The sequence below is a fragment of the Pyxicephalus adspersus genome, chromosome 2 (genome assembly GCF_032062135.1).
Source record: "Pyxicephalus adspersus chromosome 2, UCB_Pads_2.0, whole genome shotgun sequence".
NCBI lineage: Eukaryota > Metazoa > Chordata > Amphibia > Anura > Pyxicephalidae > Pyxicephalus > Pyxicephalus adspersus.
Genome location: NC_092859.1, coordinates 138599714 through 138614395, shown reverse-complemented (window position 1 = coordinate 138614395; position 14682 = coordinate 138599714). Strand labels below are relative to the sequence as shown.

General features: G+C 40.9%; 1 protein-coding gene and 1 pseudogene across 3 annotated transcripts in view; both read right to left on the bottom strand.

Annotated features, from left to right (window-relative positions):
- Nucleotides 1–14682, bottom strand: part of PARP16 (poly(ADP-ribose) polymerase family member 16) — a 15419-nt gene continuing 737 nt past the window's right edge. The window contains exons 1-7 of one of the 3 annotated variants that reach the window (XM_072402625.1): nt 13039–14075; nt 9869–10055; nt 7954–8091; nt 5512–5718; nt 4543–4714; nt 4025–4169; nt 1–3274 (exon numbers count right to left, since the gene is read on the bottom strand). In XM_072402625.1, coding sequence (XP_072258726.1) covers nt 3133–3274; nt 4025–4169; nt 4543–4714; nt 5512–5718; nt 7954–8091; nt 9869–10021 — 957 coding nt within the window. In that variant the 5' untranslated portion in view covers nt 10022–10055; nt 13039–14075 and the 3' untranslated portion in view covers nt 1–3132. Of the gene's footprint in view, nt 3275–4024; nt 4170–4542; nt 4715–5511; nt 5719–7953; nt 8092–9868; nt 14076–14682 lie in introns of those variants that run through there. The other 2 variants (XM_072402624.1, XM_072402623.1) reach the window with 2 other exon arrangements.
- Nucleotides 14280–14447, bottom strand: LOC140325050 (U2 spliceosomal RNA; annotated as a pseudogene).

Sequence of the window (14682 nt, the reverse complement as noted above, 5' to 3'; positions counted from 1 at the left end):
TGTAGGAAAGTTACTATTGTTTATTTTTACCTGTCCACAGAATGTATAAAAATAAAGTTACATTGCTGCTGAAATATTTGTTCATCTCTGCCCATCTGTTGATACTGAGCAATAACATTTATTTTTTTCATACAAAAGCGTATATAATAAAGGCCTTCATTTATCAAGACAATGTACAGTAAACAATGTTAATGAACTTCAGATTTGCTGATATTTTGTCAGCTCTTCCAGACTTCCATGTCATGACATAAAATTCAGGTCCATACACCAAAGACGACTTGACAACTCAAATTTAGCGTGAGTACTTATAGCAGGAAATAATTCATATTAAATAAAGCTTTTGGAAGTGAACCAATGGAAGCCAGAAGAACAATAGTCTCTAGTGTACAAATCTGATTCGCTTATATATATGCATATACAAAACCAGCCATTGTATTGATGCATTTTATGTACATTTTATTGCTTTTGTAACCTACCAATGGATAGCAACAGCAAGCATCTACACCTAGGGGTCTATTTCCATTCCAAAATTCCCTGGTGGAAAATAAATTACTGACATTGAAACACACAGACTTGGAGGTTTCTCCACCAGGGAATGTTAATATTATCACACAGTATTTATATAGCGCCAACATATTACGCAGCACTGTACAAAGTCCATAGACATGCCACTAGCTGTCCCTCAAAGGGCTCACATACTAATTTCCCAACTTCAGTCATATGTCTTTAATACAGTCTAGGGGCAATTTTAAAGGGAAGCCAGTTAACCTGTTTTTGGAATGTGGGAGGAAAGCCACGCAAACACAGGGAGAACCTGCAAACTCCATGCAGGGAGTGTCCTGGTCGAGATTCGAACCTGGACGCAGCTCTGCAAAGGCCAGAGTGCTAACCACTGAGCACAAAATTATATGGCGAATGTTAGATTCACTGCTTTATCAATAGCCCTCCTAGTGTCATCTTTCTTCTATCGCCTTCCTGGAGTCGTGAAATTCAGGACATAATACCTCAACTAGAAGCCAGTACTTAGCCCTGTCCCCCATTTCCACCTCTCACACCTCCTGATCGTCCAGTGAGACTAACTAGCAAGATGGTGGGATGGATAAAAGAATCAGCTTCCTATTCAGCATTTTCTTATTGATGCGCCCTTGGAATAGGTGCTCCTTAGCTACAGATGTACAATAGAGCTTGCTATTGCTTCCCAGGGCACAGATTGAATATATTAACTCCAAGATAGGAGCACTTAAGGCATCTTTTTAAAAGTGTTTGCATTCTTGCAGTTTTAAAGGATATGTCTTGTCAAAAGTTCAACCAGAACATTTTTCATAGCTCCTCAATTTAAAAACAGAACAGAATACATCTCTGGAGGGTACACAAAAACACAAACATGTTGACACATCTGTTAAGAATTGAAAGGAATATTGTGAGTGCACTTTGCATTTCAAAATGACCCGACATGAAGTTCCTAGAGGAAAATGGTGTTTACTGACACATTTGCCTCTTAATATACTTGAAATAACAAGAAAATCCAAACATTCAAAACATTTATATTTGGTAAATTTTATTTTTGGGCTGTTCTGAGGCTGTAAGTTCTTTTACATTATGAACAGCAACCAATTTATTTTTAGCTCTCATTGGACTTAGTGCAGTGAATATATTAAAAGATTCCTGAATGGTCGCTATAGGTAACTATACTCTGTTCTTATGCTAACATGTACTATGTGATTTTCTCTCATTGTTATTATTGATTGACAATAATAACTGCAATTCCAGTCATAATTGCATTTAAGTTAAATCTTTCCTTACAATCAACTTTAAGTATTTGAAGTATCTTTCACTTGTCACTTTAAATATTTTTTTTTTTTTTTTGAATGATTTTTGTTTTTCAGGAGCCAAACGCCAAATCAAACGAAATCTTTGCACAGTGCATTGCTAAACTAAAAGAAACCATCACTTTGTCTTTGACAAATCCTCTTAAAGCAGAACTAACCCCACCTATCCTTGTTTCCTCACCAGGCGCTGGCATCTTCTTTTCTCCTCATTCTGGAGTTGATCTTTGGCCATCTTGATTTACCGGGATGACATAACTCCCGAGCAGGTGCATGGAGGTCCATTAATTCCCCGCCCATGCAGGGGAATTCGGGTTTGCTGGATGTGCAGGCAAACAAAGCCAAGCTGTGCAGCTCAGATTTTTTTATATATACCTGAAGTGATTAGGCAGGTAGGTTGGATTATTACAGAAGGAGCATCACTTGTGCCTTTCTGCAATAATGACCTTCCTGATCATGTATTCATAAAAGTGCCGCTCTAATTCTGCTTTAACACTTTACCCTGATATTGCTAGGTGTTCAGCCACTTCTTTGATATGTCAGAGCCCTCTAAACCCCCACATTCCTGGCAATAGTATCTAACCTTTCCTTCTTTTCTCCCAGGATGCAGTACTTGGGCAGAGAACTGCCATATCAGAGTACTGTCATGTTAGGAATGTAAGAAGGTCAGCAACCCTGCGGATATTCTGACAAGGACAGGATTAGACCCAGGGCTCTGGCAGGCAAACCGGATGGTAAGTTAGTGAAGGGAATGTAAGTATCACTGAAGGATAAACTTGCCACTTTGACACAAATCAGGCAATTTACTCAGGAGTTAAACTCTCCAGTGCAGGCAAACCGGAATGAGTTGTTTAAATTGGTCACTTACGAATCATAGTTTTGCATTAAGCTATGTTGGAAAAAAGCCCTGTCTTCTATATCCTTGCAATTGAAGTCAATGGAATAGCTCTTTTCACAACAGATATAGTGACACAGTCCTCTGGTGTGAACTAATCTCGATCACCAAAGGCCATAGCATTGGTATGGATCTGTTTCTTCTTCTTTGATCAAGATGTAGATCTCCAGTCAGCAACATTGCATTCTTTGAAGTTCTATATTCCTGTAAGATTATATTAATTTGCAGTAATTATGTAAAAGAACCGCAGGCTGATGGAACTCCACAAATCAGAGATGCCGTGTATGAGGTCACTATAAAAGAATCCAGTCTCCGCATTAGCTGGAATGCCTCGATGCATTCCACAAGCAAGTGCTGTGGCACACATACAATTTTAAGGCTTGTGGTGAAGTTCAAAGGATAAATAGACACTTAAGTTCTCCAGCTCAAAAGTCTGTTCCACTGGTGTGAAAAAGTCTTGGAATTGCCCAAACCAATAAGAATCAGGACAAACAGGTACAGTGACATCAAGATAGCAAAACGGTGGTTTGCAAACCAAGATGGCTTTCTGGATCTGTGTGACAAAAATATAAAAATGGTGAAAATATTAGACAAGAATGAATAAAGTTGAACATTAGGCAAATCACTGAATTATTTTAGATATCATACATATACAGGAGTTGCTTTTTTTCTTACGTTTATAGATCTTTAGCCCTGTCAGACATTACAGATAGGTTGGGGACCTGACTTTTATTCTACTGCAGTTAAGAATGCAGCTCTGCAAAGTTCCTGCCTCCTGTCTGTGTCTGAAAAGCAGAGGACTGAAGTACTTACACTAGTTGCATTACAAATACATTAAAAGCTGGAATCCAGCTTTACTTTGAGTCATGAACATATTTACAGGCTCCTCTCTTGTATACTGAAATTGCTACTTTGATTTCACTGCACACTGTCTGACAAGGCACATTAGAATCTGCAGTAAATCAGATAGAGTCAGCCTCATTTCCTAGCTGGAGGACAATCCAGAAACTAAATCTAACTCCCCTAGCTCCTCAGCCTGACTGCTCTTGGTCCACCTCCTCCATTCAATGAATTTCAGCCCTTTTCATGATGGAGGATTGGCATGTAGGTACTACCTAAGGCAGTCCACATGCAAATGTAGGTGGCCTGGGAACATCCACTTCTCAAGACTGACTTAAACCCATCAAAGCATTTCAATATTTGTATAAGAGCCATCAGGGATGAGGGAACCTGAGAGGAGTACTAAGGCAGGGTGCGGTGATGTGATATATATAAATGTAGCCGGGGTAACTGTACTACTCACCTCATTTTTGGCTGCTCCTGAGAATAAACCAGAAGATATTTGACACGCAGAAGCTCATTGTTGGTTACTACAAAGTATTTCTGTGGTACGTCTCCACCCTCGCTGTTCCGTGCTCTAGCTCTTTTTCGGTCAATTTCTGTTGAATCTGCGTTTAAGAAGAAATATACCTATGATATATGACCTATGAACACTCCATGTCAGCATTTCCTGACCACACAGCTTATTTGCTAAAACATTCATCTTGGATACAACATAATAGTGTAGCCTCAGTTACCCACTGACTACTTTAATCGTCACATTTTGATCACTTGAAATATATTGCTTGCAAACAACTTCTGTAAGTTACCAAAAACCCTGCAAAATATATTGAGTAAAAATGGAGTAAGATATAGTAAAATGCAGATGTAATTAGCAAACAGAACCATAAAGGAATTCAATAGGGTCCAGCCATCTGCCTCTATAGTAAAAATGATTGCACAGTAGATGGTACGGAGCTGAACTGATAAATAAGCTCTCACCTTTTTTCTTGATCTGACACTTGACATCAGGATGATCGATCATCTCACACACCGCAACACAGCTCAGCACAGGGCCCAGTAAACTTTGAGACCACCCATGTCCATGGGGGCTATAGAGAAGAGCCAGGCTCAGGTCACTGGTCAGGTAGGTCCCTTCCCCAAACAGGGAAGTCTGCAAGGAATAAAGAATTCTTAGGCTTAAACTATTCTTAACATCTTTTTATGTTTGGGCTAACACAGCAAACCAGGTAAACATAAGCGTTTAGGATTTTAATTTATTGATATGCAGGGCCTCGGTCTATTTACGGTTTTATTTCTTTTGCCTCATAAATTTTTATTCACTGGAATTCCACTTGCATTTTATAACTTTAGCTACCATTCTACCTAAATCTATATAGTCATGTTATCTCAATAGGTTTATGTCTAACACTAGCTGTATACAGCTGAAAGCTTCGCTCCTTTGCAAGGCCACTGAATCTTTTTCTTTAAATGCAATGCAGCATGAGAAGAAAGGTTAGCACAGAATTATGTGATTAGATGCTGCAGTTGTATACTAAAAAATCTGAAACTTAAAGCACATAGTTTTATTGGAGTGCACAAAACCAGAAGGAAAACCTCACTTTTATTTAAATCAACAATCCATCACCAATCATCACAATCACAATGTTAAAGTAACAAAAACCTTACTGGTTGCTGACACTGCAAGGGTTATTTTGTAATTTTACCTTCAAATTTAGCTTTAACATAACTTTTTTAGGAACAAGTATATTTAAAATTCAATGCACACTAAATGGACGTAAAAATAGGGATTGTAATATCAAAATAGGGTAAGAGCAGAAGTGAAATAAAAGCATAGAATACACATTACTGACAAGTGTAAAAACACTGGAATTCCAGCTTACTAATACACACACACACACACACACACACATTAACATTGAGTGACCAGTCACAATTATCATGCATTACCTTGTTTAGGTGACAGTGCAAGCCATTGTGGAGTATGGAGTGGAAATTCTCCAGCCGGCTGCCATGCAAGGCATAAATGACGTCTCTTTCGCTGCGCGTCTCCTGGAACTTGGCGATCAGCTTCTCGCAGTATTCTATTTCAAACAGGAAGTCAGGAGTGGGCAGAGCAAGTGTGGGAAAACCTGGCAAGGCTTGGACCTCCTCAAACTAAAACAGCAAGGGAAGGGCAGCCTTAATTTAAGGCTGGGGTATATTGCCAATATGGTTAAAAAAGACATGATCCCCCCTGCTAGACATACATAGAGGTTATGACTTACTATATTAAAAAAAAAAAAAAAAACTTTTTTAAATGCTGGGAATAAGCACAGAGCAAGTCTGACTACAAAGCAGAAGGCTGTGCTGTCATTTCCAGTTTTGTATATCGAAGTTTCATTCTGGTTAAAGGACAAGAACAGCAGCTTGGGTTACCTATGTGCCGGCTGTCATTGATAACAGCTTGTGTATGTGTTCTGACCACCTTTTCCCTTTTTTTTTTTTTTTTTTTATTTGTGTGGACCATCTGAGAAAGAGCTTTTTATTCTAAGAAACGTGCAACCTAAAAAGTATTTGTTCCTTAAATCACTATCTAGTGGCTACAAATATCCAAAGACAGATGTTGAGGAAGTGGTGGATTAGAGAAGTATATCCTCCCTATGCCATCTTTTTCCCCATAGCTATATTTTCAGCTACTATACAGACACTAATAATCTCTCAGCTTTCGAACATAAAACAGAACAGGAAGACGACAGGATAAACACAGGCTTGCAATATTAGAAAGCGATCAGACACAGAGGTCTGATCTAACTGCCACAAATCATAGCTATTTTTCTGTCTTTATGAGTACCAATGACTTTTTTCTTTATTTTCATTCCCTTGTGAGTGAATGCAATTTGTTTTAAGCTGCAACAAAAAAAGTCTGTATCAACATGCCTTATATAATGGAGCAAAAGATTTTCTAAAATGTACTAGTATGTTGTGGTAGGTGGTGGGTATAGCTACATTGATTAAAGGACTTAAAGTCACACAAATGTCAAATTCCCTGTAACCACAACATTTGCTTTCATTCTTGTGCTGCATTCAGGAGTAAATAGGACATGAAAAGCCAGGACTAATTTTCCAAAATACACCAAGCACCCGTCCATTCTTTAGCTTTCTGTTCCTCCTCTGTAGCATACCTGCCTCCTAATCTTTCCTGCAGCCCTGCCCTGGCGTGCCTCTCTAGTAAAACCCCCCTGTCCCTCTTCTCTATCCCTCACTTTTAATATACAGTAGAACCCTGGTTATCCCGAACTTAGATAACCAGAAAATTCAGATAACTGGCACTCGACAGCTCCACTTTCCTGATTGCTCCAGCAGACCTAGCAGAGCTGTGGCATGTGTTCTGCATCCAAGAACACATAGCACAGCTCTGCTAGGGCGAGAGCAATGAGGAGAGCGAAGCTGTCAGTAGAGCAGCGCAGAGCTCCGTGATTGGCTGAGAAAAGGGAAGCCCCGATGACGGCCCAAGTGTCATCAGGGTTTGCCTTTTCTCAGCCATTCAGCCCTAGAGGTGTCTCCCCATTCAAGTCCAGTGCTAAATGGCTGAGAAAAGGAAAAAGGAATTACCCTCAGTTAATCAGAAACTTCATTTATCCAGAATTGGCCATTCCCTGTGGGTGCCGGATAACCAAGGTTCTACTGTACTCTGCTCTCTCTTCTCCATATATCCCCACTTTGGTGCACCCCTATCTCCCCCTCTGAATGCCTCCTTCTCTGTCAATCCTGATTCTCTCCTCACTTTTAGTAACTTTTCCCCGATCGCCTATTCCTTCAAAGCCACACATTCCCACAGCCGCCTCTCCTTCCACTTCACTTGAGGGACACTTCATTCCTCCTACTTTGTGTATCCTGACTTGTCATCCGTCTCTGTAGAATGCAGAATTACAACACTATACGCCTGATTTATTAAAGCTCTCCAGGGCTGGAGAGGATACATTTTCATCAGTGAAGCTGCGTGATCCAGCAAACCTGGAATGGATTTCTTCAAAGTCAATTGCTATTTGCTAGGAAATGTTTTGAATCCTGTACCAGGTTTGCTGGATCACCAAGCTTTACTAATAAAAGTGTATTTTCTCCAGCCTTGGAGAGCTTTATTAAATCAGACCCAATGGCTGCTAGGCAAGTGGTGAGCCAAGAAAAATGGTAGACATATTAATCTTCAATGTACAAAACTGTAACAAAGATTGAAGGATTGGCAAGCATGCTTATCACCACCAACAAATGCATCATTGTAAGATTTTCTGTAAATGACAAGTTTAAAAGTAACAATATTTAAATTTGTTTCAATACAAAACATGGATTAGGTAGCACAGTTCAAACTGTCCTCTAAGCAAATACTGGCATTTTAGGAACATTCCTTCTTACCTTCCCCTTTTTAAGGCTTTTGATGGTGAAAAGTTTTTCTGACAATATCCAGTTAAGCAGATCCAGGAGTTTCTGATCTTCTTTCCACCTGTTCTGGATGACATCTTGCAGACTGGGTAAGGTGGTTGCCTCAGCAATCTAACAAAAGGAAATCAGCATTATTACATGATAGAAAATATTGTATAGAACATGAGATAATTACATTAAAAGTTTTAGGTTTTACATTCAGAAACCAAAGACTATTCATCATTAACCTCCTGGGCCGTAACCCCGAGTGTTGAGGTAAAAAAAAGAAGCTGGAAGCAGTAACCCTGAGTCACACTCAGGTTAGCTAAACCTATGGGAAATATTAGTAAATCGAGTCTTACCTGACCTGCCGGCATCCCTCGTCGTCCTTTGCATCTTCTTTTCTGCTCCGGCCAGTGTTCTCTACACTCGATGAGTCACCGGAGAGTTACCAGTTACGTCGGTGCGTGCAGACATTCCGTTCGAAGCAGAAAATACAAATCTTTTTGTATTGCATTCAATACAAAATAACTTTATATGTGTAAAGACAGTACATTGTCTTTCATGAACATTTATTTTACAGTATATTAGTATAGGTGTATTGTTTTTATTTATTTTTTTATATACATTTTTTTATTTATTCATGATCCACGGACGATGGACGAGGAATGATTGTAATGGAAGAGAAGGGGAGAGAGCGCCGCAGGGTTCTCCCCCTCCCATCTCCTTAGAGCAGAATAGTGCTGTATGTACAGTGCTCGTTCATGCATCATTCAGTCTTTTGTCCTTGGAAAGAATTGCGAAAGATCCATTCCAATGACAATTATTGCACGTGTGTACGTAGCCATATTGGGGAGATTTCCCTTCACTTCCTTTCTCACAAATGCAACAGGGCAGAAACAAAAATACAACTAAAAATACATTTGTCATTGGAACATGTGTCCAAGTTCTTTTAACAACTGTCAAATTTTGGATTTCCCATCACTTTTTGTCCTAATGACAATGCTCACTTGAATAAATTGAAAATGGGAACCTCTCTAGTGGGCATACAGACATCAATAAAAACCTGATTAGGGCTTTATGCCTATGCATGAAAAAATGCTTTGGCTTTACATTTACCTAAAGCACTATTACAGTTTCATGAATTATTCACATCATGTGTGATACCTAACAAAACACAAAGGGCCTGATTCATTAAAACTCTCCAAGACTGGAGAAGATAGACTATCATGGGAGAACCTGGTGATCCAGCAAACCTTGAATGGATCTATTCCAGGATGGAATTTGCAAATGATTTTTTAATAAATTCATTCTAGGTTTGTTGGGTTACCCAGGTTCTCACATGATAGTGTATCTTCTCCACTCTTGGAGCTTTAATAAATTAGGACCATAGTGCTTGAAACATATTCAATGCAAATAATAAAGTCAGCATCATAATGAAGCGCAGGTGTCTGTACTTCATGGCATAATACACATCCAATGAATGCAATACGGTATGGTAATAGATCTCTTCCACCTGCAAAGGGTTTGTATTTCTGTGCATTGAGACCTGAGATTTAAACAGTCTCTAACAGTCAGGCCGGGGATCTAACTTTTCCCTGCTGTGTAGTTAAGGAATATCCTCCCTTTCTCGAGTCTGGACAGTGAAGGAGCAGCAACAGACTGAGAAGATTATCTTTCCTTTCCCACCTCCTGTCAGCACACAGAACACCTCTCCTGCCATAACCTCTCCCAATCAATGTGCTGTTGTGCAGGATATTACTAAAGCTAAATCAAGTTAGGTATTTATGCTAGCTGCAATTTAAAATAAATGCATGTCTGGAATTCAACTTTAAACAATCTTAGGAAGGCTATTTTCAAAGTCAAAACAATTGATTAATATGTATTCATATCAGCAGTTGGTTCATACCAAAGCATCAAAATCCTTGTATTGGTCAGTGGCATAGAATGGAGGAAATGGCCTCAGCACAGAGTCTCTTTTATAGCTCCTCAAGGCAGACATGAAGAGGCTACATTTCAGATCCGCTGCTAGTGGGTCCCTGGCAATGATGTGCTCTACCATCGCTTTATGTCAGCCACAATCGTCACTGTAGTCACTTCGGAAAAAAGAAAGACAAATGATGAGAAGGTGAGCCATACATTTTGATATAGGTACAGGGAAAAGTCTTGAGCAGAGAGGCTACTGGGAACTGCAACATTCACCTACAGTGTTCTCCCCAGCCCCATTTAGCTGGGCGCACTACCCGCCACTTTTCAGTAACCACCCGGCTGTATTTGGATGTTTACTAAAGATTTGGGTCATAACACAAGGGCTGCCAACCGCCTATAATTTCATTCCAACTGGCTTAAAAAAAATGTATAGGTTGAATACTGACCTAGATCTCCAAATGTTTGCGATATTCCTATAAAACTAATCAGCCTAAAGTCCATTGGTGAGAACAAGACCACAAGTCCTAGAGCAGGGGTGACAAACTCAAATACACAGAGGGCCGAAATTAAAAACTTAGACCAAGTCGAGGGCCAAACTTGAACTTTATTGAAAAAATTGAGGATGTTTACTACTTCATCCATACCTAACAAAAACAAACCCCTCTACACACACTTTAGGGTTGAAAATACTAATTTCTATCCATCTATGCAGGCTTCGTGTTGTTCATCCTCTCACATCACAAGTTTGTCTAACACTAAATATTACACTATGCAGTCTCTAATGGATTGAAACAAACACAATGCCCCTGGTAGTCAGGCACCATGTGATCATTGCCTAGGCTTTGTGTCACATGATGGGTGTACAGGAATAATGTCTATCTATTGCATGTATTGAAAATGATGATGTGAGGTGGTAACGCGAGCAGGCCAGATGTAGTTCATTTTCAGAATTCTTTGGGGGGCCAAAAAAAAAGGCCCTTAAGGGCCAGAGTTTGACACCCCTGTGCTAGAATATCCATGCCAAGACTTTTATTTTGCAAGATGAGAATACCACACACATGGCCTGGTGTTCTATAGATTCTGCCACGTAGCCTTCTGCCTAAGGCTACGTACACACTTTCAATCATTGTCGTTGGAATGTATCTTTCACAATTGTTTCCAATGACAAAAGACTGAAAGAGTGCTGTACATACAGCGCTGTTCTGCTCTATGGAGAGGGGAGGGGCGACGGAGCGACACCCCGCAGTGCTGTCTCGCCTTAACTTCTATTATGATCATTCATGTATCCACCAGGACGGATCCATGAACGGCGAGTGCTGTATACACGCCAGATTCTCATACGATAGCAGCCCTGAGGCGATTATCAGACGGGAATCATCTGATGTGTGTAAGTAACCTATGAATACATTGCAGTGCAATGCGGGTCACATAGTGTACAATGCAAGTGCAGTGTTCTCCCCAGCCCCTTTAAGCCTGGCACACCACCCGACACATTTAAATAACTTCACCACTGTTTTTGGGTGGTTACTGAAGAGTTGGGTCACCATACAAGGGCTTCTACAGCTTCTTCCCATTCAGCTTAAAAAAGTTCCTTGGGAGAATACTAAACACATCCATTAGACATTGCATGGCAAGCAAAATCTGATATTCCCATTTAGTGTAATGAATGGGGTCGGCACTGCAGCGAACACCGACACAGGAGTTGTGCATTGCGGTATATTGGCATGGAAATACACTTTCCTATAGTGGGAATGAAGCCTTACGATCAGTTAGACACTAATTTCTCTTCATAATTATTGCAGATCTAATTGTTGTATCACATTGCAATTAAAGAGCAGCCGATGTGTACCAACCCATAGACATTATAAATGCTGATGTGTGATGGGATATCACCGGTCCCACCATTGCTCTTTTCATTATGGTAATAATGAAACCCTGTTTGCTTACTCTCATCTGAACTCCTCACACCTAACCAATTCTTCTCATAAAACTTCTGTTTATAAAATGTTTTTCTTATCTTTGCTTTAAGCCCCCTCCCTCCTTCTTCTCCGACACCTACGCAGTCCATTATGTAAACAACTAATTAATTTCACCACTGTCACATCCTCATCCTTTGCAAGTTTCTTTATACCATCTGTTCAATACAATTGTACTTCTTCAACCACTGAACCTAATATGAAGAATAACACTACAAATACTGGGAACTACATGTGAAACTACTGACACTTCACAACTTGTACTTTCTTATCTACCACAGATATGTACTAAGTATCAGGATGTAATTTCATGGGCTGAATAATCATCAGGTGAATAATACTACGGATTAGGTATTCATTTTCCATTCTGCCATACATGTATTCCTCCATGTATCCTAAAGCAGCAAGTTCCACTTTCCTTGCATTATTGCAGAAAGAGACTGGCGATGTCTCTTCTGTAATACTAGCTCCTACCTCCCTAGTTGCTCCGGGTTTCAGGTAACAAAGCTGAGCTGCGCATGCGCATTGGTTGCCAGGATACCCGGCATTCCCGGCTTCTTCAGCGCATACTCAGAATGAACTCCTGCAAAGAACTTACATCATTCTGGCCTGGTCAATCAAGATGGCCAAAGAAGGCTTTGAAGAAGTGAAGATAGAAGAAGATGGTGGCCCCCTGGAACGGACACAGGTGATTAACAAAGGGTTAAGAATGCAAAGTCTCCCGGAATGCCTGATATAGGTATCCCTGAAGGCTTTGGGTGCTCAGGCATGCGCAGAAGGAGCCCTTTCGTCAAAAGGGGAAAAAGAGACGATCACACCCATGCGCAGTGAGATCGGCAAGTTTTTCCCCACACTACTATACCCGATCTCCCCCCAGCGTCTGGGGACGTAGGAAGAAGAACCCAGAAGAAGAGGAGAAGATGACGGATACCAGGACCACGTGGGACCGGATGGAAGAAACCTCCGGACCGATCGACTTCTCTGTAGGATTTTTGGTAAGTGTATTTTTTTTTTTGTTTTGGGCACATTTGAGTTTACTTCTTCTTTAGGTTCCACTTTAAACGTTGTCAGCTGGATAGGAAGTGGGGGAAACATTTCTATAAAGCAGCTTCAAACAGAAGTAAAAACTTAACAGGGGATTTAAAGTGCAAGAAAAAAAAAAAAAATAACTTACCTTTATTTGTGCAAAGCCATCGATCCATCCACAAACTCAGCCCAGCAAGTCCTTCACCGTCTCGGCTTCCCTCCGTTCCTGCGCTTGCCATTCCATCCACCGCCGCCATCTTTGTCCTTCCTCATGTCCCCGATCTCACACTGTGTAAGATAGGATGATGTGTCTTGCTCCAAATGTAATAAAGTGCCAATCTGAAGTATGCATGAGACTGAGCACTTTTTTTTTTAAAATATATATACATTGGAGGAAGGTCTTTTGATGATGCATGCCCAATCACAGGCATACGCAGAGTCAGCATGCACAACCTCCTGGGCTGCGGGTTTCCTCTGATATCGTCACTCTTTTACATAATTTTAAAAATGTGATGATAGATCAGCTTTGGTAAAATGTGTCAACAGGTAGTAAATTTCCATTACTTCCTGTCTGATAAAACATTGTCATCAGAACAAAAAGTGCAGGCGCTGGTTCATTAAAAACCTGTCCTGCTGTGTAAGTGAGCAAGCTGCCGGCACGGTGCCAGCCCTCAGGAGTCATGTGAGATCTCCTAATACCAAGGCGGGTGTGAACCTAGCCCTAGGCTATATTCAGACTGGCACGGAGGTTACTGTGCAGTTATCACTTCTTCTGTCAGTTAATCACTGCCTCGGGGTTACAGGTATAAATATGGGTGACGGTAAATGATTCGGTACTGCCGTCCTGTGAAACCTGCAGACGCTGGTTGTTTGGGAAGCTGAGCTGAGCGGTGGGCAAGCTGCCAACCTCAGGGAGCCGGGTGGGATGGCTCAATCCCAAGATAGGTCTAAACCTCTCCCAACAAAGCTGCAGATAGCATTAAAAACTTACTAGGAGCTCAGACCCCCTCCCTGACCCGACTAAAACTGGAACAAAAGTTTTTAAAATACTCCTAAATGTCGCCTGCAATGAATGCGGTGTATGGCCAATTGTGATGGAACAAGCAGGACCCTTGTGAGGTTATCAGACCAATCTAAGACCCCAAAATGAGAGACCCAACACTGATCTATGGCCAATATAGGGACACCAAATAATCTGCTGGTATGTAAGTGTGTAGGAAACTCACAATCCTAAAATGTGAGGTGCCACAGCATCCATCCCATATTTCTTCCCTTCCCCTATATATTCCTAAGACCAAGCTTTTCTCCATCCTCACCAGCGGGTCAGTCAAGCCTCTGGGAGCTCCTTATCAGGGCAGGCCCAAGCTCTTCCTCCGGTTCACCATGCCGGCAGGTTTGCATAGGGCGGCCCCTTACAGAGCTACACCAGAGGTAGACCGTCCTTAACAGAGGTACTCAGGCACAGCATCCCTCTCCTAAAATGCTAGTGCCCTTTCCAACCCTGAACACTGATAAGAACAGATACTACACTTGATCTTAGCCAAAAGGCCGAGATGTACCAATTGTGATGGAACAAGCAGGACCCTTGTGATGTTATCAGACCAATCTAAGACCCCAAAATGAGAGACCCAACACTGATCTATGGCCAATATAGGGACACCAAATAATCTTCTGGTATGTAAGTGTGTAGGAAACTCACAATCCTAAAATGTGAGGTGCCACAGCATCCATCCCATATTTCTTCCCTTCCCCTATATATCCTATCCCCCTCACTAAACATCCCCCTCCCTAT